General features: G+C 42.5%; 1 protein-coding gene across 13 annotated transcripts in view; it reads left to right on the top strand.

The window, feature by feature from the left end:
• The window catches only part of PBRM1 (polybromo 1), a 119,386-nt gene that overhangs the window by 79,689 nt on the left and 13,224 nt on the right, over positions 1-26,473 (top strand). For 7 of the 13 annotated variants that reach the window (XM_075005991.1, XM_075005990.1, XM_075006002.1 and 4 more), the window contains 9 exons: positions 3,876-4,061; positions 5,096-5,253; positions 6,318-6,584; positions 9,510-9,655; positions 10,413-10,570; positions 11,907-12,090; positions 13,230-13,440; positions 18,801-19,002; positions 22,969-23,133. In XM_075005991.1, the coding sequence (XP_074862092.1) occupies positions 3,876-4,061; positions 5,096-5,253; positions 6,318-6,584; positions 9,510-9,655; positions 10,413-10,570; positions 11,907-12,090; positions 13,230-13,440; positions 18,801-19,002; positions 22,969-23,133 (1,677 nt within the window). The remainder of the gene's footprint in view (positions 1-3,875; positions 4,062-5,095; positions 5,254-6,317; positions 6,585-9,509; positions 9,656-10,412; positions 10,571-11,906; positions 12,091-13,229; positions 13,441-18,800; positions 19,003-22,968; positions 23,134-26,473) is intronic. The other 6 variants (XM_075006000.1, XM_075005998.1, XM_075005995.1 and 3 more) reach the window with 1 other exon arrangement.

The raw sequence follows: 26,473 nt of genomic DNA, 5'->3' as shown, positions 1-26,473 counted from the left end.
TTGTTTCTTCCTAAGTGGAGTACTTTGCATTTGTCCTTATTAAACTTCATTCTGTTTTCCTCAGACCATTTCTCCAGTTTGTCCAGATCATTTTGAGTTTTGACCCTATCCTCCAAAGCAGTTGCAACCCCTCCCAGCTTGGTACCATCTGCAGACTTAATAAGCTTACTCTCTATGCCAATATCTGAATTGTTGATGAAGGTATTGCATAGAACCAGTCCCAAAACAGATCCCTGCAGAACCCCACTTGTTATGTCCTTCCAGCATGACGGCAAACCATTAATAACTACTCTCTCAGTGCTGTGAGAGCGAGAGATGGTGGCTCCTAGCGTAGAGGAAAGGAGGGGACCAACAGGTGATCTTTCTAAAGGCCTCCTCACCCTTATTGCTCTCAGTGAGGTCGTCTTCACTTACATAGAAATCTCAATAAAATATATCTGAAGTGCTGGGACTTGCTCTTCAGCAGCTGGAGGGAGAAGGTAGGTGCAGCATAGATCATTCTCAAACCTTACCTGGAACTGGAATCCACTGGATTGTGTGTGGTGCTCCAGCATTGACCATTGGGGAGCATGATGGAGGGGCCATTTTTTCGTTCTGCTTGTAGACACAGTGCGTTTTATTTCTAGTGTGTGCTCATGTTGATTCTATTCTAGGTGTGCACATGCCCAGGTGTGTGATTGTCGCAGATTTTTTCCTTAACAGTATTCAGAGGATTGGCTGTGGTGTCCCCTAGAGTGCCACTCTCATGTCATGGCATATCAGGTGCTACTGGCCCTGTGGCCCCTTCTTACTGCATGTGACCGTCAGTCAAAGTGTCTTTGTCCTTTGCTTCACAAGCAGCCAGCAGTTTTTTCTCTTGTCTCAGCCTCCTGTTTCTAACTGTAAATACTTCAGTTTATTTGTTAGTAACTTCGTCGTCCTACTCTCATTGCTCAGTCTGGCCCAGCAAAATACTTAGGTGTCAGAGGCATCTTTTCATATCTTGACAATCAGCTCATCAACAGCAGCTCTCCAGCACTGGTGCAAAGGGGCCTTGGTATGGTGCATTCCACCTGCAGTGATCTGAGCCTGTAATTAAACACAGAAAAGTGAACATTAACACCAGTCCAGTACATACAGTTTAACGGAGTGGTTCTCTAGGCCACGTGGGCCAGACCTTCCTTCCTTCAGTGTGTTTTTAGGCATTGGAGGACTTAATCACCCACATAACAGCCCACCCACTCACCGTGGCCCACGCACATCTGCAATCGTTTGGCTACATTGCTGCTTGCACATACGTGGTGCAGCCATGTCAGACTTCATCTCAGGCCTCTGCAGATGTGTCTGGCCTCAGTTTACATTCCCAGTAGGCACTCCCTAGAATTAGCAGTACCAACCCTTGTCCCACTGTTATTGGGCTGGTGGCAGGATCCTGAGTCAGTGGTCTGAGGAGTTCTTTTCATGTCCCTGTTTCCATCACTCACCCTGATCTCAGATGCTTCAGATCTGGGCTGGGAAGCCCAACTGGATGAGCTCAATACCCAGGGCTGTTGGCTGCAATCCAACTTGGCCCTCCACATCAATGTCAGGACGATCAGAATGGTTCATCTGACCTTCCAGGCTGCCTTTCCCACCTGAAGGGCAAGGTGTTGTGGGTTCAAATGGACAATACCACCATAATGTGTTACGTCAGCAGGCAGGTTGGCACCAGGTCTTTGGCCCTTTATCGGTGAGCATTCAGCCTCTGGGACTTTTCACCTGGTGGTCACCCACCTGCCAAGAACCAAGGAAGTTCTCGGCATGACTTTCTCATTTCACTATGAATGCATGTTCCGTCCAGAAGTCACCCACCAAACCTTCCACTGGTGGGGCAATTCTCAGATAGGCCTGTTGGTATCCCTGAGAACAGGAAGTGCTGTGTGTTCTGCTCTCTCCACCAAAGGGACAAAAACTCCCTGTTGGACACCTTCTTGGTTTTGTGTTTGGGAGCACTAATGTATTCTTTCCTGTTGGTGCCCTTCATCCACAGGGTCCTGTAAAAGGTGAAGCAAGATGAAGCCAGGGTCATCCTAGTTGTCCTTGGTGTGGCCTTGCCAGCACTGGTTCGACTGGTTGCTGAGAATGTCAGCAGCCACCCACTTGCAGCCGCCTCTTCAGCTGGATCTGCTGCATCCGACCTGGTGGCGCTGCAATTCTCAGCCTGCTGTTGCGTGGCGAAGTAGAGATGAATGACGATGTTTTGCCACTGTTCAGGAAGTCCTGCTGAGCAGCACGACGCCCTCCGCCAGAGCTGCCTATGTCATTAATGGGTAGCAAATTACGTGTTGAGCTTCAGACTGTCACATCCCTGTAGGAGAGGCCCCACTGCAAGTTGTCCTTGTCTGTTTGCTGCACCTTAAGTTCCAGGCAGTGTTCCCTGTGAGCTGTGGGCTTGGACAGCTGCTAAGGAGTGATTCAGCTGATTAGCAGAGTGCCCACAAATGTCCACAGGTAGCAGCATGTGCTTCTTCTGGTGGTGCACATCTGCATGGGCTTTGGTGCCCCCAACAAACTTTATTCCACACATGAATGGAAAAAATTAGAAGGGGCATTGGCTCCAGGGCCTGTCTCTGCCTTTAGTTAAGGTGCAGCTGGCGGCAGTTTCAGCATTCTACCCTCTGTTTCAAGGTAGGTCAGTCTTTGCATACCCTGTGACGGCACAGTTTCTGAAGGGCCTGGAGCACCTTTAACCATAAGTCCGAGGACCTCTTTCAGAGCTTGTGCTGCTAAGACTCATGGGTCCTCTTTCCCTGTTCTCTCCTGGAAGGTCTCCTTCCTCTTCAGTTTAACTTTGGCCCATCAGGTGTTTGAAACCAGAGCACTAATATATGAACCGCCCTACGTGGCCTTCTTTCAGGACAAGGTCCAGCTGCATCCGTACCAACCTTTCTGCCCAAGGTAGTCTCCCAGTTCCATACTGGCCAGGACATATACTCACTGGTCCTCTGTCCAGAGCCTCATGTGACACATGAAGAATGCATGTTGCACACCGTAGATGTCAGACAGGCTCTGGCCTTCTGCATACATAGAACGAGGCCATTCCATAAGTCAACACAGTTCATTGCAGTTGCAGACAGGATGAAAGAGTCTGCCAAGAGAATACTATCATGGATCATGGCCTGCATCTGCTATTGTCATGAGCTAGCAAAGGTGCCCTCACAACTGATAATGATGGCACGCTCGCTTAGAGCACAGGCATCTTCCGCAGCCATCCTCACTCAGGTGCCAGTCCAGGAAATCGGTCAGGCAATGAATGACCTGCTCACCTGTCCACACATTTGCTTCACACTGTGCACTGACCCAGCAAGCTCGCAGTGATGCTAGTTTGGCAGAGCAGTGCTCCCATCTCCAAGTGTGTGAATTGTGAGCTCACCTGGGAGGATTCTGCTTGTGAATCACCTAGAATGGAATAGACATGAACAAGCCCTCCAGGTACGGCTAAGCCAAAAATCTGCAACAACCGTACACGTGGGCACGGGCACACCTAGAATGGAATGGACATGAGCAACACCTCTCAAAGAACATCTCACAGTTATGAAATGTAAGCAACTGTGTTTTCTTGGTCTGTGACTCTGTGGGATCCTGTGCAATACCACAGTACAAATGTGACTGACATTGTCCTTATCCCCAGCTCCAGCTGGTCAAGCTGCCCTGGTGCTCCCACTCGCTGCCGTCTTTCCCTAAGTCCACGTACACCCAAGTTTAGGTTTTGCTTAACTCGTTAGCCAAAGGTGCTATTACTTAACTCATGGGGAGCTGGAGTCCGGTAACAAGCTGCTGTTTCTTCTTAGAATCTCTCTTCTCTACTAAGAGCAACGGCTCTTAGTAATTTTTGTTTCCCTCTATGTTGAATTAAGAAGCTGAAAAGAGTGAAGATTCTGCTGGAGGAGCTGGTCTGTCGAGCTTGCACCGGACTTACAGCCAGGATTGCAGCTTTAAAAACAGTATGTACCATGTGGGGGATTACGTCTATGTGGAACCTGCAGAAGCCAATCTACAGCCTCATATCGTCTGCATTGAACGATTATGGGAAGATTCAGCTGGTAAGGACACAGGAAAATAACGCAGTACAGCTGCTTAATATCCTTTGTTAAAACTTCCAGTTTGGGTTTTCCTTGGGGGAACCTTGATCATTCTGTTTGCAACTGTGCGTGTGCTGATGTGATTTTATTGCTTTTGAAACACCTGTTTTATTCCCCACATGAACTTCTGGGAGTACTAAGTGCCCATCAGTGCTGCTTCTGAGTCAGCTGGGAAGGAGTAGAAGAGCTTTGTCTAAACTAGAAAAAAGGTCTATTGCTGATAGAAGAACCAGTATTGAACATAGTTAAACTACAAGTGCACCATGGGACAAGCCAGCATCATTTCGGAGCAAATACTTAAATTCCAAAATAGTGATCAGTACGGCTTGTCCTGGGCAAACTTACACTGTAGTCAGCCCCAGTTCAACCAGACCACATGCTTTTAGCGGTAGGCATGAGGACGCAGACTGAGAAGTTGTATAGTATTGTTTAATGCGCCGAGCAAATCTGATACTACTCAAAGTCAGAGGAGACTAATTGCATGCAGAGTGTCAATTCATTAATGACTTATCAGGAAGAGGTGAAGTTGCAGCTTGACACTGTCAACAGTATGGCAAAGAAGGAAAGGAGTTACTGTTTAAAACGTACATTATAGTCTGTTATCCAAAGATAGTCTGGGGGTGCCCCAAATTTCCAAATAGTCAGAAGTGACAGGATTCACAGGCTTTTTCCTGTTCTTGAGTGAAGTTTTCAAGGCATGCTGAGCCAGAATTTATAGATGCCCTCAGGGAATCCAGTCAGCAGACTGGCTCAATGGTGTTAATTCCCGTTGTTGTCTTATGAGTCAGACATCCATAGGAGAAGCCAACCAGTCAACTTCTTATATGTACAAACCTCACTTATCTGAAACAGTTGAGGAACATTGCTCTAGTTTGCATCAGAGAGGTTTGAATATATCAGGTTTTGATATATAGTTGTTTGATTACTAATGCTATCTACTATTGGCTTTTTGCTTCCATGTGGAATAGAAAATGTTGCCTATTTTTTGCTTTTAGGAGAAAAATGGTTGTATGGCTGCTGGTTTTATCGACCAAATGAAACATTCCATCTTGCAACACGAAAATTTCTGGAGAAGGAAGTTTTTAAGAGTGACTACTACAATAAAGTTCCTGTTAGCAAAATTCTAGGCAAATGCGTGGTAATGTTTGTTAAGGTGAGCGATTAAATGTACCAATTTGTTAGACTAATTACTGATTTGTGCACTGTTTTTGAAAAAAAAAAAAAAAAAAACAACCCTCAAGGTGTTTTACAAAAACAAGAACGCCTGTGGCACCTTACAGACTAACAAATATTTTGGAGGATAAGCTTTCATAGGCAAAGACCCACTTCGTTAGATGCATTTTTACAGAGCCTATATAATATAACCTTTTCCGCTATCATGTCTTACCGCTTGAGATGATGTAGTTCCTCTGGATAGCAGGGAAATAATGACACAAATTTGCATTATTTGTCAGTGTCAATTTGATAAGCGTGTCTGATTTCTATAGCCAAATGTGTTGATGTTTCGAGAGAGAAACAGTTTGCGGGAGATGTCTTAAAATTTTCTTCAAAATTTTCAGCTTTAGGTTTAAGAGGAATGAGGACAAGAGAGCTTAGGGAAGTGGTAGTAATAGGATATGAAGTTTCACTTCAACACAACTGTTCGATTCCACCTAGGTCAATTGTGTTCAAAGTCCTTATGATCTGAATCCTTTTTATTGTGCAGAAAGAATCATCTGTTTCAGTCCATTTCTTATTTGGTGTTTTTTTTTTTTAAATGTAACTAACACAATTGCTGATAACAAATGGCACTAATTGGCATCATTGTTTGTGTTATAATCAGACTAAATGGACATGGAACCTTTCATTCCTGCCTCAGCTCTGTGGCGATCTTTCTTCCTCAGCATTCAGATATACCAGCAAGTTAATATTGAGAAAATACTGCCTGCAATTCTATTTGTACCTGTGTGTTATAATAATTGGTATAATGATATTCTCTTGATACCTTGTATTGAATGTAACCACTTACACCTTTTAAAAGTGTTGTTCATTTTTAGGTTCAGGAACTCAGATATCAAACCCAAAAAGTGAAACTTAGTGACTAGATTGTGCTTCTGTGAATGGGATACTTTTGTTCTGATAAGTGTAGAACAAAAAATAGGCTGGTGTGTGTAACCTCTGCATCCGTCTGTTTCTGGAGGATTTCATCTGAAATGATCCCTTCTCTTCACTCAATAGGAATATTTTAAATTATGTCCAGAAAACTTTAGAGATGAGGATGTCTACGTCTGCGAGTCACGTTACTCTGCCAAGACAAAGTCTTTCAAGAAGATTAAACTGTGGACCATGCCCATTAGCTCTGTAAGGTTTGTCCCTCGAGATGTGCCCCTGCCTGTGGTCCGTGTCGCTTCTGTGTTTGCTAATACAGACAAAGTGGAAGATGAGAAACACAATGAAACCTTAGAGGATAATAAAGTGGGAGACAGTATCCTTAACCTTGAAAAGGTAGGTAAGATGATAACCTGGATATTGAATTGAAATGGATTTCAGTTCGCAGATGATGAAAAACTTGAACATTCATGTTTTAGGTTTCCCATCTTTCCAAAACACTAAATTAGTAGGGAAATAAGAAATGACAAATGTCACTTAAAAATGTATAAAAAGCATGCATTGTTTGTGTATGCATACTGCAAACAGTAAAACCCTGAGTTACATGGGGGGTTGTGTTCTTGCAACTCCTGAGTAGCTCAAATTTTCATGCAAGTTGGGGTGGGCAGCCAGGAACCAGGCTGCCACTTTGTTCCCAGCTCCCCACCGCTTTTGGGAGCCAGGAAACTGACCAGCCCATCAGAGCTGGTCAGTTTCCTGGCTGCTTCTCCCTGCCTTTCCCCACCGCGTGGCTGTCAGGCTGACAGCGGTGCTGCTGGGGAAAGGCAGGGAGAAGGGGCTCTTAGCTTCTTTAGCTGTGGGCAGCAAAGCAGGCGGACAGCCACGGAACAGCTTCAAGTTGTGCTTAACCCACGTTAAAGCAAATTATGCGCAACCTGAAGCCGTGTATTTCAGGGGTTTACTTTATAAATAATTGAGGTATTGATTCAAATAAGCGTTACCCCTGATTTTCTTTTGATGAGGGTAACTGCTGGTCACCTGCTCTCTTAAACCCATCTTGTACAGGTTGAACCTCTCTAGTCTGGCACCCTCGGAATCTGGCTGGTGCCAAATGAGAGAATTTGCTAAACCGCAGCTGGTCATTACTGTCTAGCAGCATAACCAACATTTCCTTTGCTTACTTGTCTCTTAGAAGACATTTGGAGTAAATTATAGCCAAATAACAGCACAGTATGCTGAGAGCCAAGACTGGTGGCTGTAAACAAACTTTATGGGACTGCGCAAAGCTTGCTGCACCCATGCTAAGTGTTCATCCGGCTACCTAAAATCATGCTGGATTACGGATGTTACCGGACAAGAGAATTCTAGATTATACAGGTTGAACCTGTATGTGTTTTTAATGCATTTTGGATATCTCTAGTTTACCCTCATAATATATTGTATTCAAGTTCTGGATGAATCTTCATTACAAACTATCGTTTCTCTCATTGTGTTAGAACTTTTTTTTCCACTTAACTATCTTTTAAAAAATTACATCTGCTTAAGTCTATCCTAACTCTAAACAAATCAGTGAGACTGAAAAAAAATTTTTTTAACTCATTCCATTGCTGGTAGGTGTTGCAGATATAATTTGTATCTAGTTTTTAGACACCAAGTCTTCATTAATGGGAAAGAGAGCGGTAATCATTACATAGTGGTATCATATGCTTCTTCGTGCTTTTTTATCGTATGTCAAACATGGTTTATTTATTGTTGATAGTTTCTCAGTTTAAAATCATCTAATAGTCAGTTGCTTGGCATTCCTAAGGACGTTTTTCCTGCTCGTATTAAGGAAGAAGATTTGTTTTTCATTCCTTTATTCTTAGATTTACAGAATGAGCCTATTGCAAGTGTTTTGTGCTCACTCCCATGGTTTTAAAACAAAATGTGCAACTTGCTGATCACAGTCAACCCCAGGTAGAATTTTCTGCCGATGAAAGCTAGAGATAAATGTTCGGAACTTTATTTCATCAAATGATAAAAGCTTATGAATAATCTTTATCATGAGTGTGAAGACTTATAAGTATGGTGTTACAAAATTCACAACCATGAAATCATGCAGACCATGAAATCTAGCCTTTCTGTGCTCTTTCCCTATGCTATACAGATCTCATGGGGGGGAAACCAGCGTTTCTCAAATTCAGAGTCCAGACCCAAAAAGGAGTTGCGAGGGGATCACAGGTTTATTTTAGGAGGGTCATGGTATTGCCACCCTTACTTCTGCACTGCTTTCAGAGCAGGACAACTGAAGATGGATGCTTGTAATGTCGGACACATGCCTAGCTCTGAAGGCAGCAGCAGTGCAGAAGGAAGGATGGTAATACCGTACTTATATCACCCTTACTTCTGTACTGCTGCTGTCAGAGCTGCACGCCCAAAGAGCAGTGGCTGCTAAGGGCCCAGCTCTGCAGGCAGGAGTGCAGAAGTAAGTGGGGGCAACACCATACCATGCGTTGCTTCTTCTGCCCTGCTGCTAGCAATAGCTCTACCTTCAGAGCTCCAGTTCCTGGTCAGCAGCCACCACTCTCCAGTGACCCAGCTCTGAAGGCGATGCGGCACAGCAGTAAGGATAACAACATTGCAACCCTCAAAAACCCCTTGTTCTCTCCCCTTCCTTCCCATCTCCCCACAGCTCCTTTTTGGTTCAGGACCCTAAAATCATGACACTGCAAAATTTCACATTTAGCTGAGATTGTGAAATTTACCATTTTTAAAATCCTATGACCATAAAATTGACCAGAGTGGACTGTGAATCTAGTCTGATCCTGCCATGTGTAGAGCACCCTGTCATCTGCCACGCACCGTTGTGCCCTTTTGGCTTGATGAAACAGTGGGACGTGATAGGAGTTTCGGATGTAAGAATGGGAATTAGGTATGACATTTGTGTATGCAGTAATAGTGGTAATTGAGATATTTAAAGTATGACCAGTGAATGTTTTCACCCCCTGGTAATTGACCAGGAGCCTAATTTTGTTTCCCCTTATCATATTAACATGTGTATTGAAACAAATTGAAGAATGTTGTAGTTTTGATTTAACTACAGCAGCTTTGTGTTAGGAACTGAAAAGCTAACCGTTTTCACAGCCAGCACGCTTGGCTTTGCCTTTTAGTTTTCAGATTGCAGGACATATGCTGGATTTTGTGTGTACTTTTACAATTATTAGCAATAACATTAGGATGCAATAAAGCTTCTTTCCCTTTTACTTAACTCCAGCACCTTTTTACTTCTGTAATCTGTTTTCTGAATTTCACCAGTTTTTTAATAGATATGTGTTGATGTAGGAGAAAGAAGATGTTCCAGTGGAAATGTCAAATGGAGAACCCGGTTGCCACTACTTTGAACAGCTCCGTTATAATGATATGTGGCTTAAGGTTGGGGACTGTGTCTTTATAAAATCGCATGGCTTAGTGAGACCTCGGGTTGGCAGGTAGATGTATTTTCTTCTTTATTTATAAATTGTAGCTATAAAGTTTAGCATAATTGGACAACTAAAATCCATCTCTTTGATAAAAGATTTCTGTATATAAAAATAGAGAAAGAAAGATGAGGAACGATCTTCTTTCTGAAGGAGTTTGCTTCACACACTTAATAGAATGCCTGAGTTGGGAGGCCCACCAGCTGAATAGAAATACAATGGATGTGCTGATTAGTTTTCTTTCACCTATTCTCAGAATGTAATTATCCTAATGTAAGAGGAGGTGTCAGGCTACTGTCAGTTTGCACAGTGGTGCTTTAAAGCCTCTTAAGATTGAGAATGGGGCTTTAAGTGACTGTAATAATTCATATAAAAATGAAATAAAGCACTACTTAGCCCATGTAATTGCTATATTTTTTCCTCCTGTGTAAATGCGTATAAAGTAGATTTCTTGACCCATGTTCCCTCTAATTTTTCCATCCATGTGCAGAATAAATGTTATTGGCACTAAGGCATCTATAAATGTGCACCACCATAGAAACACATGCTGACGGCAGTGGTGCCCGAGAGAGTCAGGTGCTGCCCAGCTGATGAGCGGTGCACCTACAGCCAGCAGCCTGTGTTTCTCTTGGTGGTGCACATCTCCATAAACCTTGGTGCACATAAAAAATGTATTCTGCCCCTGGAGCGAAGGTATTAGCGGGAACCCTGTCTACCCTTGGAGAGAAACCCTTTCGTTTCTTTACCAGTGGCCTTTTTCCTTTTTTAGAATTGAAAAGATGTGGGTACGGGATGGAGCTGCGTATTTCTTTGGCCCAATCTTCATACACCCAGAAGAAACTGAACATGAGCCAACTAAAATGTTCTACAAGAAGGAAGTATTTTTGAGTAACCTAGAAGAGACCTGTCCCATGACCTGCATTCTAGGTAGTTATTTACAATGTTAAATGCAATTGACTGGCGATCTTTCCTTATACATATAATAACATGTATATTTTTACTCTAATATAGCTGTATGTGGCTCTCTGTTTCTTGTACGATGTAGAGGGGAAAGGTTGGATAAATGACCCAAAGTTACTTTTTTTGGGCTTCATACTTTACCACCTTTTGGGGCTTTCTGCGAGATTTTTCTTTTTGGTGTATTCCCACCATGACATGAACTTTATTTATTTAAAAACCAAATACAGAGCCCCTATATCTAGGAAACAGAAGACTATGAAGTCCACAGGGACTGCTTTATTCCAGTCGAATGTGTCTGACAGAGCACATGGAAACCACAGTAAATAGTAGGAAATAGTTGGACATGGTCTCTGGAATAAGAAATGGAATTTTTAAACTCTTAATCATTTATTTTGACTTGTTGGCTATGTTTTGCCATTGTTTGGGATTGAACGACGAATTCAGTTGAATGATAGTGATGAAATCTTTTGTGAGCATATAGGGTCTGCTAGATTATTTAATTGATCATTTCTAGGGTTTTTTAAATATGGTAGAACCCCAATTTTTCTGATCTAATTGGGATTGAGGCCAGATCAGACAAACAAAAATCCAGTTGACTGGAGCCATGCCCACCATGTCTCCAGCTGCCCACTCTCTGCGGAGCCCCGCAGGGCTTGTACAGTCATCTCTATGAATGGTTCGGTTAGTAAGAAGAATTGAATAATGGAGGCTCAGCTAAATGGGGTTCGACTGGATTTGTTTGTCTGAATACGCATATTTTAAAAATAATTTATTTGGGGGAAGGGAGTTAGGTGGATTGCTTACTTGCTTCTCTTAGAACTGAAAGGAACTTCAAGAGGTCATGGAGTCAATTTCCCTGTCCTTTTGGCAGGACCAACACTGTGTGGTTTGTTTGTTTGTTTTTTTTGGTTAAATCTGTTTGCCCCAGACCCATAAATGGCTTCCTCAAGGATTGAGCTCACAACACTGGTTTAGCAGGCCAGTGCTCAAACCACTGTTGCACCAAAGCCATTTTTAACTCAGCTCTTTTTAATCAGATGTTTTGTTTTCAATTTCTGCTGTTCTCCTCCTGTTTTTGTAATGATCTCTGTTGAACGTGGGTGTGAGCGCAGTCCTACTCTGATAGATCATGTGAGCAAAGTGCCGTGAACGTGGGTGTGTTCCGTAGAGGACAATAAAGCACCATGAATCTTTTGAATGTGTGAGATGGGCAGAAAATTGAATTTCTTCGCTTTTTGTGAAGTACCTCGTTAGAGTGATGATGACAGGGTACTACTGTTCCTTACCCTTTTCTCTTTTGCAGGAAAATGTGCTGTGTTGTCATTCAAAGATTTCCTATCTTGTCGACCAACAGAGATCTCAGAAAATGATGTTCTACTGTGTGAGAGTCGCTACAACGAAAGTGACAAACAGATGAAAAAATTTAAAGGGCTTAAGAGGTTTTCACTCTCTGCAAAAGTAGTGGATGATGAAATTTATTACTTTAGGTAAAATATGATTGGAAAACCCACTTTTTTCTGTTTTATGATTCAAAATTGTAGCCATAAGGAAGGATCAAATCAGGCTGATCACAACTATTTAGACATAATCTCAGCTGTTACCATCCTATTTTGCTTTCCAAATGTCCAGAGGCTTTGATAAAAGTTGTTGTATTCTCAAAGGCCCAGTCATCTTGGGATCCACACAAAATAACACAGTCTGTCCTACCTTGCAAAGATATCAGAGCAAGGCCTAAATATCCTTTCAGTTGATGGACAACATTATCTAGAGGAAATATTCATTGTTTGTTTGTGTCTCTGTTTGGGTTAGACAAGCACACAGTAGATAAAAATATAGGATGCACCTCTAAATTACAGTACTCTCTCGTCCAGCAAAATCCATGGTCCAGCAGGACTACGGCTGTTGCCTGATGAGAAAGTAGTAGGCCAGTGCGGGAGCTCCAGTGCTCTACCTCCCCCGCAGCAGCGCAGGGGCTAAGAGCCAGATCTCCTGCCTGCCCTGAGGCAGCTGGAGCTATGAGGCTGCTGGGTCTGAGAGCTGGATCCCCTGCCTGTCCTGTGGCAGCACAGGTCTGGGATCCAGAGTCCCCACCTGCCCTGCAGTAGCTGGGTCCTGGAGGCTGCCCTGGGGTTGGGAGCACAGGGCTGTCTGTCTGCAGAAGCCCTGGACCTCCCCTTGTCTGGCAAATTCTCTTGTTTGAGACCTGTCAGGTCCTGAGCATGCTGGATAATGGAGATGCAACCTGTTGCTGTGTGGCTGTGGAGGTAGCATAGGCAGCAACCTAGGCTAGACTCCCAAGTACATACCTAGGGGTCTGGTGGGTTTCTGCTCAAATAGTTAGCCCAAGCTGCCACCTGGGCTATATCCCACCCCACCGGCCCCAGGTACATGGCTATTTTTAGTGCACTAGCCAAGTAGAGCTATAATATGTCTGAGTACAAACTCACCTGCTCCTTGGCTACATGCTCAGGGAGCTTGTCCAGGCTGCCATGCAGAGCTAGTCTGTGTCTGCCTACCCAAGCTGGGAAACATGCTTCCCGCTGCACTGCAGACATACCTGCAGAGTAAGATTTACAAATGACTTGTCAGGCAGAGAGGTTTTTTTATTTTTTTTCCTTTTTCTCAGAAAACCCATAGTTCCTCAGAAGGAGCCATCTCCACTACTGGAGAAAAAGATTCAGCAGCTAGAAGCAAAATTTGCCGAACTGGAAGGGGGTGATGAGGATATTGAAGAGATGGCAGAAGAAGAGAGTGAAATCACTGAAGCACCTTCTATGCCTCAGCTTCAGACTCCACTGGCTAATGAACTGGATATAATGCCCTACACTCCACCACAGGTAAAGCTGTCTCTTAAGAAATAAAACAATTTTGAATGGTATGCCAGTTAGTATTTTCTCTCCTCGTCCCACTCTCACCGCCAACCCTGACAAGAAAACAAATAGAAGTGTAATTTTATCCAACAGTGAGGTGTATACTTTATCCTAACAGCCCGTGGAATCATTTTTTAGAACACTTCTGTGTTCTAATATGGCATGCATTGCTGTCGTGTTGTAGTCAATGAAATCAGTTTTAAGGAATACATTCAGATAGGGAGATATTTAGAACAGGTTTACACCATTATGTAAAGTGAGCTATTTTCTCTGGGAAAGAATTCAGGAAAGGCCTAGTGGATTTGTGAGTGTGTGTATTGTCTGAACTCCTGATACTCTGAATTTACGTGAACATGATAGGTATTTGAAACTTTTTTCATATACAGAACCATGTAGCATAACTTTCAGAAGTGGCTTGTGATATTTGGGTGCTTGGCTTCAGACCCTGGAAACACTGAACATCCACCTGCTGAAAAATAAGCCTCTCTGAGCACTGAAAATTACCAGTCACTTGTGAATGTTTGTGTTATTACACTGGGAATTGACTTTAGAATAAAGTGCGAGGGCAGGGGTGAGAACTCAAGTGTCTGGTTATTCCTGTTACTTCCTTGACTTGTTTTCTACCTAAAAACCTCATTGATGGGAAGAAGAATGGGCAGAGTTTGTGGTGAGTAGAGAAAGGTATGTGGCTAATAGACAGAATCAGCTGTCACTGGAGGTGGGAAAAGAGAAGTGTGAAATTACAACAGGGGTTGCTTGAACCTAAACTTCTGGGAGGTGGGCAGATGTTCGTTCTCTGTGAAGTTCTCTAACCTTCTTTCTGAGGCCCCCCTCAGGATGTTATAAAAATTCCTGGGCCTGATGGGAGAGGGGAAAGATCTGGGGCTCTGGGCCAGGGATGGGCCATTGGGCATAGGGAAAGTTTGAGTTCTAATTTCTTTGGGCGGGGGTGGGGCTTGGGCCAGCTTCACACTGTAAGGCTGAGGGAAGCAGCACCACCTCCGCCCCTGACTCACCTCAGCAAACCCCACCCAGCCTGTCAGAGGTTCAACTCAAAAAGTTTGAAAACCACTCAGGGTGCAGGAAAGGTGTGGTTAGGGATGGTGAGCAGGCAGGGGGTATCTCAGGGTGCAAGGAGGGCGTAGCTAGGTGGCTGTGTGCAGGCAGGGAGCAGGTCAGGGTTCAGACAGAGGGTAGCTAGGGGCTCTGCACCAGGAGGAGTCCCTTGTGGTCACTGCTCCTCCAGGGCTTTCTGCTTGGGTGGCTCTTACCAGCTGCGTTAGTTGAGGAGCAGCCACAACCCCAGGCAGCAGCCAGGGCTGTCCCCACTCCATGGCTGGCTGCCTGGCTTCCTGCATCAGACCTGGCCAAGAGGTGCAGGGCCTTGGGGGCGGGGAGAGGAGGATGTAGGAGGAGGTGGCGCTGCCCTGGGAACTGCTCCTTTTTAGCACTGTAGAAGGGAAGGGACAACCAGTGCTCCAGGCGGGAAAGCTGCTCTTCAGTGCTGCAGAAACATAACCATACATCAGTACGTGGGTGAAAGAAGTGATGGGAAATGAGTAATTAAATAGGCTAAAGCTCTCTAAACAGAGAGATTTTCCTAATTAAAATGTGAACACAGTCAGGTGCCTGACCCCTGCAGAAAGCAGCACGCGCGGGGACAAGTGGACATGGATGAGCAGAGTGCTTTTTGCACTTCTCACACTGATGTGCTCTCCCTTGTACTGACCTGCTGTTGCTGCAACCCCTCCTTCCCTCTCCCTCATGCTCTTTACACACCCCTCCCCATCCAGTCCCTGCCTTTGTCTTCCCTTTTAGCTCATTGCCTTCTAACAGGACCCCGGGACAGGACTGAAATAAGACAAGCGCAAATTGTGGGGAAAATAGCAAAATTTAAGTGCTGATTATGCCATTAAAGCCTCATGAAAGGAAAAGACATTGAGTTTGATAAGACAGTTGAAGCCTAAGCTTGTTTTCAGTAACGGAGAGGTAGCCGGGTTAGTCTGTATGCTAACAAAACAAAACAGCAGTCGTGTAGCACTTTAAAGACTAACAGAATGATTTATTGGGTGATGAGTTTTCATGGAACAGACCACGTTCCTCAGATCTATGTAATTTCCAGTCCAGACCCAGATATATAGTACAGAGGTCCAAAAAACTTGCAATAAAAACTGACAAGTCAAATATACAAACTGAAAGGGGCGGGGGAGATGTTAAGTGTCTTGCCTGAGATCATTAGGAACATCAAAGGAGGGGAAGCATTCCTTGTAATGCATGAGATAGTTATCTGCGTTCATACCAAGTGTTAATGTGTTGAATTTGAATATGAAGCCCAATTCACAACTTTCCTTATGTAATCTGTTTTTAAAGTCTCTTTGTTGTAGGATGCATATTCTCAGATCTTTAACAAATGGCCCATTCCATTGAAATGCTCACTGAGGGGCTTATGTGTATTGAGATTCCTGATGTCTGCACTGTGTTCATTCTTTCTGTGGTGAAGTGTTTGCCCAATTTGTCCAACGTACATTATAGTGGGGCATTGCTGGCACATGATGGTTGCTTGCTTTCAGTGTAGCACAAATGAGCAGTTTAAAGATGTAATAGAAGCTTTTCATCCTCCATGAATTCTTCTAGACGAGGGATCCTCAAACTTCATTGCACTGCAACCCCTCCTGACAACTAATTTCTACACGTTCCCCAGTCAAAGCGGGAGCCCTGCCAAATCCAAGCCCTACAACTCGGGCAGAGCTTCAGCTCCAGACGGCGGGCTCGTAACCCGAGTGCCTCTACCCCCTCCCAGAGCTGAAGCAGTTGGGCTTTGGCCTCACACAGTGGGGCTTCGGCTTCAGATTCTGCCCCTGCAAGTCTAATACTACCCTGGTGACCCCATTAAAGTGGGGATCATGACCCACAGTTCTAGGGCTATTGTTCTAGACCCATTTAAACTCACAGATTCACTACTAGGTGTTGTGAGTGAAAAACAGGAAAATTGAAAGGAGAACGTGGAAAACCCAGCATTAACGCTAATATTCATGTGATGGTTGAAGGAGCACAAGAAATAGCCTAATTGTTGAACACCCATACAGCACTTAGTGATTTTAAGTCCGTCTGAAAAGAAAGCTTCAAACTATTGCGTATCACTTAGTGTTCAACATTGTACTTACTCCTTGCTAAGAAATGATAACAGTGCCAAAGTGTGCAAAGAAATTCTTCTACAGTCAACATCAGCCTCATAGGTGGTTGATTTATATTACGCTATTTGCAATCTTACACTATTTGCATTTTCAGGAAGACTGTGCCTGGGTTGGGGTGCATAGGGCTCATTTCTAAGTCTCTAGAGACAAGCAGTAAATTTATCAAAACTTCTGGAGCTGGTTTTGGAGGTGGTTGGCATATTACAAGTGGATGGTATTGTCCGATAGATAAATTGGAGAAAATGTGGAATCTTTCCATTATTAACAAACATAACCGATGCAAAAGATAATCTCAGAAGGTGGCTATGTTAGTCTGCAGCTTCCCAAATAACAACCAGTCCTGTGGCACCCTCATTAGTTTCTAGGTGCCATGTGACTGCCTATTTGTCAAGTATAATGATTGTCAACTGAGCTAAGAATGAGGGTAGGGGGAAGCTGAAAATTGATTATAGGAACTGGAAGTTCTAGCTGTGGCCTACCTTTGTGGGTCTAGAGAGAGAACTGAGTTCAATGGGATCCCCATGTTCTGGGCTTCAGTGACTGGATGATTGCTTTCATTCTGGGTGCCAGAAAATGTGGGACAAAGGAAGGACTTGTGGGCATGTCCTTACAGCTCAGAATTGTCCATATCGGTTTGTTTTGATGGCTGGACACCCACAAGGAGTTGGCAGAAGGACAAGCCAGAAAGAGGGAACCAGATATAAGACTGAATGAAGGATCACTAGAAAGATTTGTTAGTCATCAACATAAAGGGTTGAAGAGCGACAATGATTAAAGGTCTAGAGAATGTGAGCTATGAGGGAAGACTGAAAGAACTGGGCTTGTTTAGTTTAGAAAAGAGAAGACTTAGATGGGACATGATAGCGGTTTTCAGGTGTCTCAGAGGGCTACAAGGAGGAGGGAGCAAAATTGTTCTCCTTGGCCTCTGAGGCTAGGACAAGGAGGAATGGGCTTAAATTGCAACAAGGGAGCTTTAAATTAGACATTAGGAAAAGATTCCTAACTGTCAAAGTGGTTAAACACTGGAACAAATTGCCTAGGGAGGTTGTGGAATCTCCATCACTGGAGATTTTTAAGAGCAGGTTAGACAGACACCTATCGGGGATGGTCTAGATGGTGGTTGGTCCTGCGGACAGGGCAGGGAACTGGACTCGATGACCTCTTGAGGGTCCTTCTAGTTCTCGTGTTCTATGATTCTAAGGGTAGGTCTGTGTCGCAGCTGGGAGCTGTGTAGATAAGACATGCTAGCTCTATTCAATGTAGTGCACTTAAAGTTAGTCTTCACTCAGCCTAGGCTCCAGAGCATGCATCCAGGTGGTCAGGCAGACTTTTGTGCCTGAACTGCTACCCATGTCACTCACCACAGCTGCATTACTGTTTGATTCAGGTTGCTGGCTCTGGTAGAACTAGCCGCGTGTGTCTGCCCATGCTAGGGAGCATGGTTCCAGCTGTTGGGCACACGTATCCACAGATGACTGTCTAAGCTGCATGAGTGGAAAAGATCATCCAGTGATACAGTGTAAAGGGGGCAAAGGAGACTATATAAGGAAAGGAGGAAGAGCTCCCAAATGAGACAAGGAAAGAGTGTTCAGTGAGAGAATGGGAAAGTGAAGGAGGAAAGGTCGAAATAATCCAAGACCTATCGCCATAAATTAAATGTGTTTACTCAAATCGTACCTGCCGCACGGTCATAGAATGAGAGCTGAGGTACAATGAAATTGCATCGACCTTCGTGTCTTTTTGTCTTCTTTAATCAGTTTGCTGAGTCAGCCTGTATTTTGTTAATCTTCCTTGATCTAGAACAGTGGTTTTTAACCTTTTTTTCGTTTGCAGACCCCTGACAAATTTGAATGGAGAGCAAGCCCCTTTGGAAATCTTAGACATAGCCAGTGCACTCCAAGGGCTCCCTGGACCACAGGTTGAAAACTGCTTGTCTAGAAGAGTCTTTTTGCTCAGCTTGGAATGATACTTGTTTGTTATCTTCCCAAATTTCAGTTAGGGAGGTCAGCGTTGTGTATGGCAAGATTATTATTGAAGCACAGGGCAGGTTGGTGCTTTAACAGTTGCTAGAGGCATTGGTTTTGTGTGACAATTCTGTTGTATATTTGTGGTCATAGCTCATTTCTCTTACAGTCCACTCCGAAGTCAGCCAAGGGTAGCACAAAGAAGGAGGGCTCGAAGAGGAAGATCAACATGAGTGGGTACATCCTATTTAGCAGTGAGATGAGAGCTGTGATTAAAGCTCAGCACCCAGACTACTCCTTTGGAGAGCTCAGCAGGCTTGTAGGAACTGAATGGAGAAATTTGGAAGCAAACAAGAAAGCAGAATATGAAGGTAAATGAAAACTAAAGTAATATGTATACCTGGTCTGCTTTTTCTTTTTGGCAGATGTGCAGTAATTTTATCCATATGTTGAAAGGTTTAGATAGATGTTCATGGTAATGGATTGTAGGAGGGAAATAGAAAATATCTTAGTCTTACATTATATAACGCAGAATGTGAGCACTGTACTTTAGGAGGACAAGAACGTGTCTCTGTCACAATGTAGTTTTGACTGAATGCAGAGACATACCGAAAAAGGAAGCAAGTCAGAAGTGGAGGGGTCCAGAGATAACATTGATGGGGTGGAAGTTGGGAGGGAAGCCTACTTAGGGGTCATCTGTGGAAGATTTCAATGACGAACATCATTTGAAGTGGATTGGAGGAAGGCAAGGGGGGAGAGCTTTGTGGACAAAGGAGAGGGAGGCTGCCCAAAGCATGGGAAGAAGGTAAGAAGGCATGAAACCGATATTGGAAAAAGAAGTCCTTTGTTTAATGGGCTAAAATAGGGTAGGACGAAAATGATGAAAACTCCTGATACCTAATCCGTTACAATGCTGCGAATATACTCTCTTGAACCTTAGCACTGTCCAAAAGTTGTAACTGATTTTGTTGAGATAGCCTATTCCCTAGGATGTTCTGCAGACCTTAAAATTGTCCAGGCAGAAAAATACTCCATAAAACGTTTTTTTTTTTTTTCCCTTTTCTTACCTGATATTCCTCTGTGGGCTTGAAACCTTTTAATCAAACTCACATCCCAGTCTTCAGGATATCCCTGCTGGAGTGCAGGTGCACCATCACACAACTCTCTTCTGTTGGTATCCACTATTGCGGCTGCAGTTAAGAATGCGTCGGCATTTCCATTTTCAAGCACAAACTTTCAAAGTGTATCGCGCTGCTATTATAAAACGTTTGCTTGGTGCAGGAAAGGTGCTGATTTTAAAACAAATAGGACTTAACATTTTTCATGTTATAAATTTGCTTTTTTCTTAAAAAGCGTTTTGTTGGCATGCTCAAAACTCAAAAGTTGTTTTCGAACTAAACATTTGCGTGGCATCACTTCTTCCCCTGTGAATTTTCGATAACATCTCTTTGCAGTGGTAGAGTGCAGTGAAGCTCCATTTAGTCAGCTGCACTTTATCTGTTGCAAACTCCATAAAGGAAATAGTAATGCTGTTCCATTGCGAATGTACCATACAGTATGACAGTTTTCCTGTGTTGTAGTTTTATACATCACCACACATGTGCATGGCTCTTTACAGGAGAGAATTGTCAGGTCCCTTCCTCTCCAGAACAGTAGGTGGGTTGAGTTCTGTTTAGAGAAGCTAGCTTATTTGCTTTTCCAACTGAGTATACAACGATAATACAGTGGTAGCAGCAATACCTACCAGTGTTCCCTGGAAGCTGAGCGCGTGAGTGGCTGCCCAGGAGTGATTCAGGTGCTGCCTGGCAGTGCGCCCATAGTGGGCAGCCTGTGTTTCTGTTGGTGGTGCCCATTTGCACATACCTTGTTGCCCATAACAAAATACATTCTGCCCCTGGATGGAAACAATTAGAGGGAACACAAATTCCCCACTGTAGTTCAGGTTGCATAAATGGTTCCATTTTAATGGCCTTACTTTACTTGCCTGCAACTTTCCAGAGCTTCTAATTTGAAATTGAAATTTGCCAGACTTCTGGAAGTTAGATTTGGAGGCTGCTGCAGGGGAGGTCAAAACATCTGACCTGCCCTTGCACTGAGTCTGGGGGTGGGGTGGGAGAAAATACATTCCTTCCATTATGAGAACACACACAACTTGTCCAAGTGCTAATGTGGACACTGCAGTAGAAGATAGAAAACAGATGAAATGGTGCAATTTTTACACTGCAGAAGTTTTTCTCAGTGTTATGATGAAAATTGGTTTGCATTGGGCTGAGTTTGACCCATTGAAAATGGAAACTTGCACATATGGTGTACAATTTTTAGCAGTATTTGAGCGCAAGTTGACTTACTGCACATGCTAACTTAGCTGCACTATAAAGACCTTTGTAATAGTGTATTATGAGTGAGGCAAAGACTTATGGTAAGGAAAAGTGAAGCTTAAGCAGAGAGGCATCTTCCTGCATTATAAACTGTGTTGGATAGGTCATTCCAGTGTTTCAAACCCTGCTCTGAAGGATTTGGGATTGGAATTAATGAACTTTGCAGTGAACCCCAGTTTAACTTTTCTAAGTCTGCATACCACACTGTTGCCCTGATGTGACAGTATTGTAAATTTCTTCTTTTTAATCTGTGCCAGCTCTGACATCAGTAGGCAGATTTTAGGTAGCATTGTCCTGTATTAGGTGGGTCACAGTCTTATTTCAAGACTCAACATTCCAAAGTTGAAGTTACTAGCATTACGATCAAATAGAAGATTTCGTGGTAATTCATCAGAGTGTCTAAGGGATTCTACTTCTATCTGATCATTTTTAACAGGCCCAAACTAAAGGAGAGCCTGAACAGCTGGTTTGGTCTTGTCTCCAAATTCTTTAATCAGGCTGAAGAGGTGTGTCCACTTTCCTTCTTTGGCATCTCCCCTTAAATGGCTTGTGTTCTCTGTTCTCAATCCTACATGGACTGCCTGTAATAAATTAAGGAGATCCTCTTCGTCATCATCCCTTCCTGAAATGATTGGTGCAAAACATGGAAGGAAATGCCTAGAAGAAATGGAACTGGTCTTTCAGTGTATTTATATACTTCTAGAGGTTGCACAAACAAGTTGCCCATGGGACATGATAAAGACGTGGAATTCTATGCTGATAAGGCTAGTGTTTTAGTAGTAGATCTAATTTAATCTTGTTGCTGAACTTCTTAGCCTCATTTTGACAAAGAAGCCTTTATTTGCTGCTTTTAGTAACAGCTTTCATCTTTCACCAACTTCAAGAAAACTTTTAGCCCCGCCATTCATTGCTGTTAAAATCAACAGAGGTATTTGCTGCATTCATTTATTCTTTGTTGTTTCTCATTGCTTCAGTAGGATAAAATATTCAGAGGAAACAAATCAGTAACCTGCATGCTCAAAAAGCATCTTGCGTGGGCATTTGGAATACCCCTTTTCCCCATGTAAATTTGTCTTCTCATCAGATTCCTGTGCAGTCGAGCTTTTATTCTTATGGTAACAGTGAGGAACTTGATCTAGTTATCAGTCAGATTCATTATAATAAGGACACGTGCTTTTACAGAGCAGCACAGTTTGAGTTAGACATCTGTAGCTAAAAAAGAAATATCTATAAGGGAACTGTGATGGGGGAAGGGGAAAACAGCAGGAGAAGCAGAGGAAGTATTTTTGGTCCATTTATCTGCTGCTTGTTATGTTCTAAAACACTAAGGACCTGTCTACACTAGGGAAATCTTGCAAGAATTTCCCACTTTTGCTATTACGGTTCTGGTTCCAACAGTAGTATGGGTACAGGGTGCCCTGATGCAGACAGGTCACTGATTAAAACAGAAGTGGCAAACACTCTTATGACCTTTTCTTGCATGGAGCGAGTCTAACTTGCAAAGTGCTAAAAACGCCCACAGCAGCTGGAGGCACATCTGTGTGAGAGCTCCTAGCATTGCTGTTGCTGGTTTAGCTGGGCCAGTGGTAGCAGAAGTGGGAACATTTTGCCCTGTTTTCCTAGTGTGGACCAGGTGTAGTGCTGGACTGCTGCTATCATGTTGGTAACACTGGTGTTGTGATCAAATCTGTTATTTGATTTTTTTTTTTAATGAGCTTTTTAATCCAATAAAACTTCCTATTTTTAAAACTTGATGGAATATTTTTCATGATAGGTTCTCTAAAAGTTTTAGCTGGAGCCAAGTGAAATCAAATTATATGCTGTATGAGTAGAATAATCTCTTCTATTTTCTATGAGACTAAACTATGCCAGTGTTTGAATAGTCCTCTGTAATGAACAGATAATATTTTGAAATTCTGGGTTACAAAACAGAACTGAAAATCTAAAATACTTTTACAGAGCGGGCAGCTAAAGTTGCTGAGCAGCAGGAGAGAGAGCGAGCAGCACAGCAACAGCAGCAGAATTCCTCCCCCCGGGCAGGCACTCCTGTTGGGGCTCTTATGGGGGTGGTGCCGCCACCAACACCAATGGGAATGCTCAATCAGCAGTTGACACCTGTTGCAGGTAAAAAGTAGGAGCTATGACCATTTTTTCCTCATCCACTTTTATCAAACCCCTTCATAACTCTGAACACTTCTCTTGGGTCACTTTATTCCCACTGAAGGAAAAGCTCAACCTCTTCAGCCTTTCTTCATAATAAATATACTTAAACTTGAAATTATCCTGATTTCCCCACCCCATTACCTCCTCCAGTAGTTAATAGTCTTCTGAAAAAAGGCTGTAAAATAGGCTCCTCCTTGCTCAGTAGAGCTGCTCCATGTTTGTATTCCATCATCTGTGTTCACTCGCCTTGTTAAAGGAAATGTGTACTCCTGTTAGTACTGCAAAGGGAAGTGAGCTGGATTTTCTTCTAGTGCATGCATCATCAACGGAGTTTTAAGGAAGTTCCCTTTGAAATCTTATATTGTTGGTGACGTGAGCCTGAAAAATCCAGCCTGATTTTCAGATTCCAGTATGAATTTGCAGATTTGTCAGTTGAAGAGGTTATTTTGCCTGTAAACAGAGAGCTGAGATAATTGAGACAATACATATTAAATCTCAACTTGCCATTTTTACCAAGTCACTTCATGAAATAAAATTGCACTCTGAGGGCAAACCTGTACTATCCGGTGTTAATGATCAGCAGTCATCATCCAACTGAATTCTGTAGAACTGTATCAGTATTAAATGTTTCTGGGGTTAGTCCTAAGGCCGGGCAAAGCCCTGCAGAATATGTTAATGGAATCCATACTACGTAGGCAGGGTTTGTGTCAGGTGTGATCTAATTAGGTCTTTTCCGTCTCCAATATCTAATGCTGTCACAGATGAGTTAAAAAAGATCGTATTAGCTTAGTCAAGTTCTAGCTACAGTGCTTGGTGCATACAACTAACGTGTGTTTTCTCTCTCCTGTAATGCATTGGAGTTACTCCATTTGTTCTCAGTTTTACATTTTGGGTTTTTTAGGCTGAAGCCCACACTTAAAGCTGACAGCTTGAACTTTTTTTTTTTCCTTGTTATGGCCTCTGAGTTCCTTTCTGGTCAGTAGGATGCATGGGTGTTCAATTAAATACATTAAATACATATTTCTTATTTGGCTTATAATATCCTGATTGCAAAGCATTTGTTTACACTAAATTGCATTTTTCTTTTAATATCCCAGTCTTGTTAGGAAAGACAGGCTGTTCTCTGAAATTCCCTGAATCTCGTTTGTTTGTTTGTTTTTTTCTATTCGGCTGTTATGCCTTGAGCGGATTTTGCAGTCTTACATTTTGGTATTCTCATCCAAATAATTAGCGTATGTTGTAAGCAAAAGTTCCCTATTGCCACATTTATTTCACCCTGAGAATAGTTTTATATAAGCAAGGAAAGTTACACATTTCAACCTCTCATGTCTTTATACTGACCATCAATTTTGTATTTTTTGCACGGAGTCTTTTCACAGCCAGTAATGCCCATTGCAAAACCTTAAATTCTGTGCATAATATTCACTGTTTGCTTTCCTTCTTGTGATTAGATCTTCAGATATAAAGACCATCCTCTCATAATTCAGATGGATAGAAATGAATTTCCAAAGTGTGTCATCTTCACTATACCATGCAGCATACTTCCAAATAGTTTCTTGCAACTGATAATGGAGTTATCCACTTCCAGGTCTCCAGGAGTCTTTTATTTGAAAATGGCTAAATAAATTGAGATTTGGTTTATCTCTTCCTCAACCCTTATGCTAGTGGTGAGGTGATAGAAAAATTAGGGACTGTATATATTGAGTTCTCTTACTTTCATCTGCATGAAGTAACGCTTTTGGACTAGTTTCAGGGCTCTTGTTCAGCCTCAGGCTGAGAAATCTTAGCACTTTCTAAAATCTACAGTCACTTGTAAAACTATATATACAAAAGCTTCTGTAAGTACTTGTGGCTTATATGAAAAAATGGGGAAGGTACAGTTTTTCAGAAGATAAGGGGGTTACCCATTAGATTTATTTTTATTCAGTAAAACGTCACGCTGAAATATGAAAAACAGTCACAAAACCCATGATCTGAGCTATCATGCAGCTTTCACTACAGTGTATGAAGTCAATCAGCTGTTGAGTCATCATTCCATTAAAGTCATGGAGCATATGTACAAATAAGCTTTTGAAATTTAAATGACAGATATTTTTTTTTTAAAGATTCAGGTGGCTGAATAGAAGATTTGACTGCAAGCTGGTGTAGTAGGCCTTTTTACCTACTTTGGGATCACTTACTCTATGAATCTTTTTGACTGTGGTTTTAATTTTGCAAATTAGAAGTCAACACTGAAATATATTAATAAATTCATAGAGAAAAGTTTATAATATTTGAAAAAGACATCTATTATGATTTAAATGTTGACCTAAATGTCTTGTTCGTCTAAAGAAACTTACTTATTATGTGCCTGGGACCAAAGTGTGGTATCTTGGTGGTTGGCTTCACTTCAGATATGAAAAAAATGATGTTTCTCTGATCAGTCAAAGTTTTCAGAGCAAGCTGCTTGTTGTTTTTCATCTACAAATAACCTTTGCTCCTGAATCCTGTAGTTCTACTAAAAAGAGAATGATCAGTGAGAGCTATGGAGAGTTATCCATTGATCTTAATCCAGAAAAGTCTGCATTTTTGAAGTTATCTTTTTGTATGGGTTGTTCATTGTCAGTCTAATAGAGGCTTTGGTTTCTCATCATGTACTACAGATTCTCCAATATTTTGCCTGTTTAATCTTCTCTCCTGTTGTTTCGTGCTTTCTCTGATGCTCAGTCATCTTTTCATAGTTCTCCAAACATCTTTTCTTTGCCATTTGACAGCATACCATGCAAAATTAACAAACATAAGAGGACTTGGAAACACCAAGTTAAAATTCTTAAAAAACACATTACAGAGTTTTTCACATAATCAGTCAAGTTTTCTTATTGACAGTACCATATGTGTGGTCTTCCTGACTCCCAAGAGGTTGAGAAAGTTGGCAGATGGTCTAGTGTAGTCTTCACTTGGCTTTTTTTGTTTATTATGAGGCCTAGGAGGCATAGGAGGTCATATTCCTGCCTGGATTTTTGTATGCACCATGTAAATCATTTGACTTCAGTGGGATTGTGTGAGGTGAAGGTGGATATAGGACAGCATATCCAGAGCTATCACATTCAACTTGCATTTAACTATGTGTTCAGGTTGTATAGAAACTAATTAGACAAAAATACCACCCCAAACTCACTCCACTACATCAAGTTAAAAAGCATGCATTATAAATAACTTTGATAGATGAATTCTGCATGCATAGTACCAAAAATGCTTAGCGAATTTTATATACTCCAGCTATATTTGGCCACTGAGCAATTCCATAACATATGGATGTGCC

Source organism: Carettochelys insculpta, chromosome 11 (genome assembly GCF_033958435.1).
Source record: "Carettochelys insculpta isolate YL-2023 chromosome 11, ASM3395843v1, whole genome shotgun sequence".
NCBI classification, from domain to species: domain Eukaryota; kingdom Metazoa; phylum Chordata; order Testudines; family Carettochelyidae; genus Carettochelys; species Carettochelys insculpta.
Note: the sequence above shows the minus strand (reverse complement) of the source record. Positions and strands in the feature narration are given on the sequence as shown.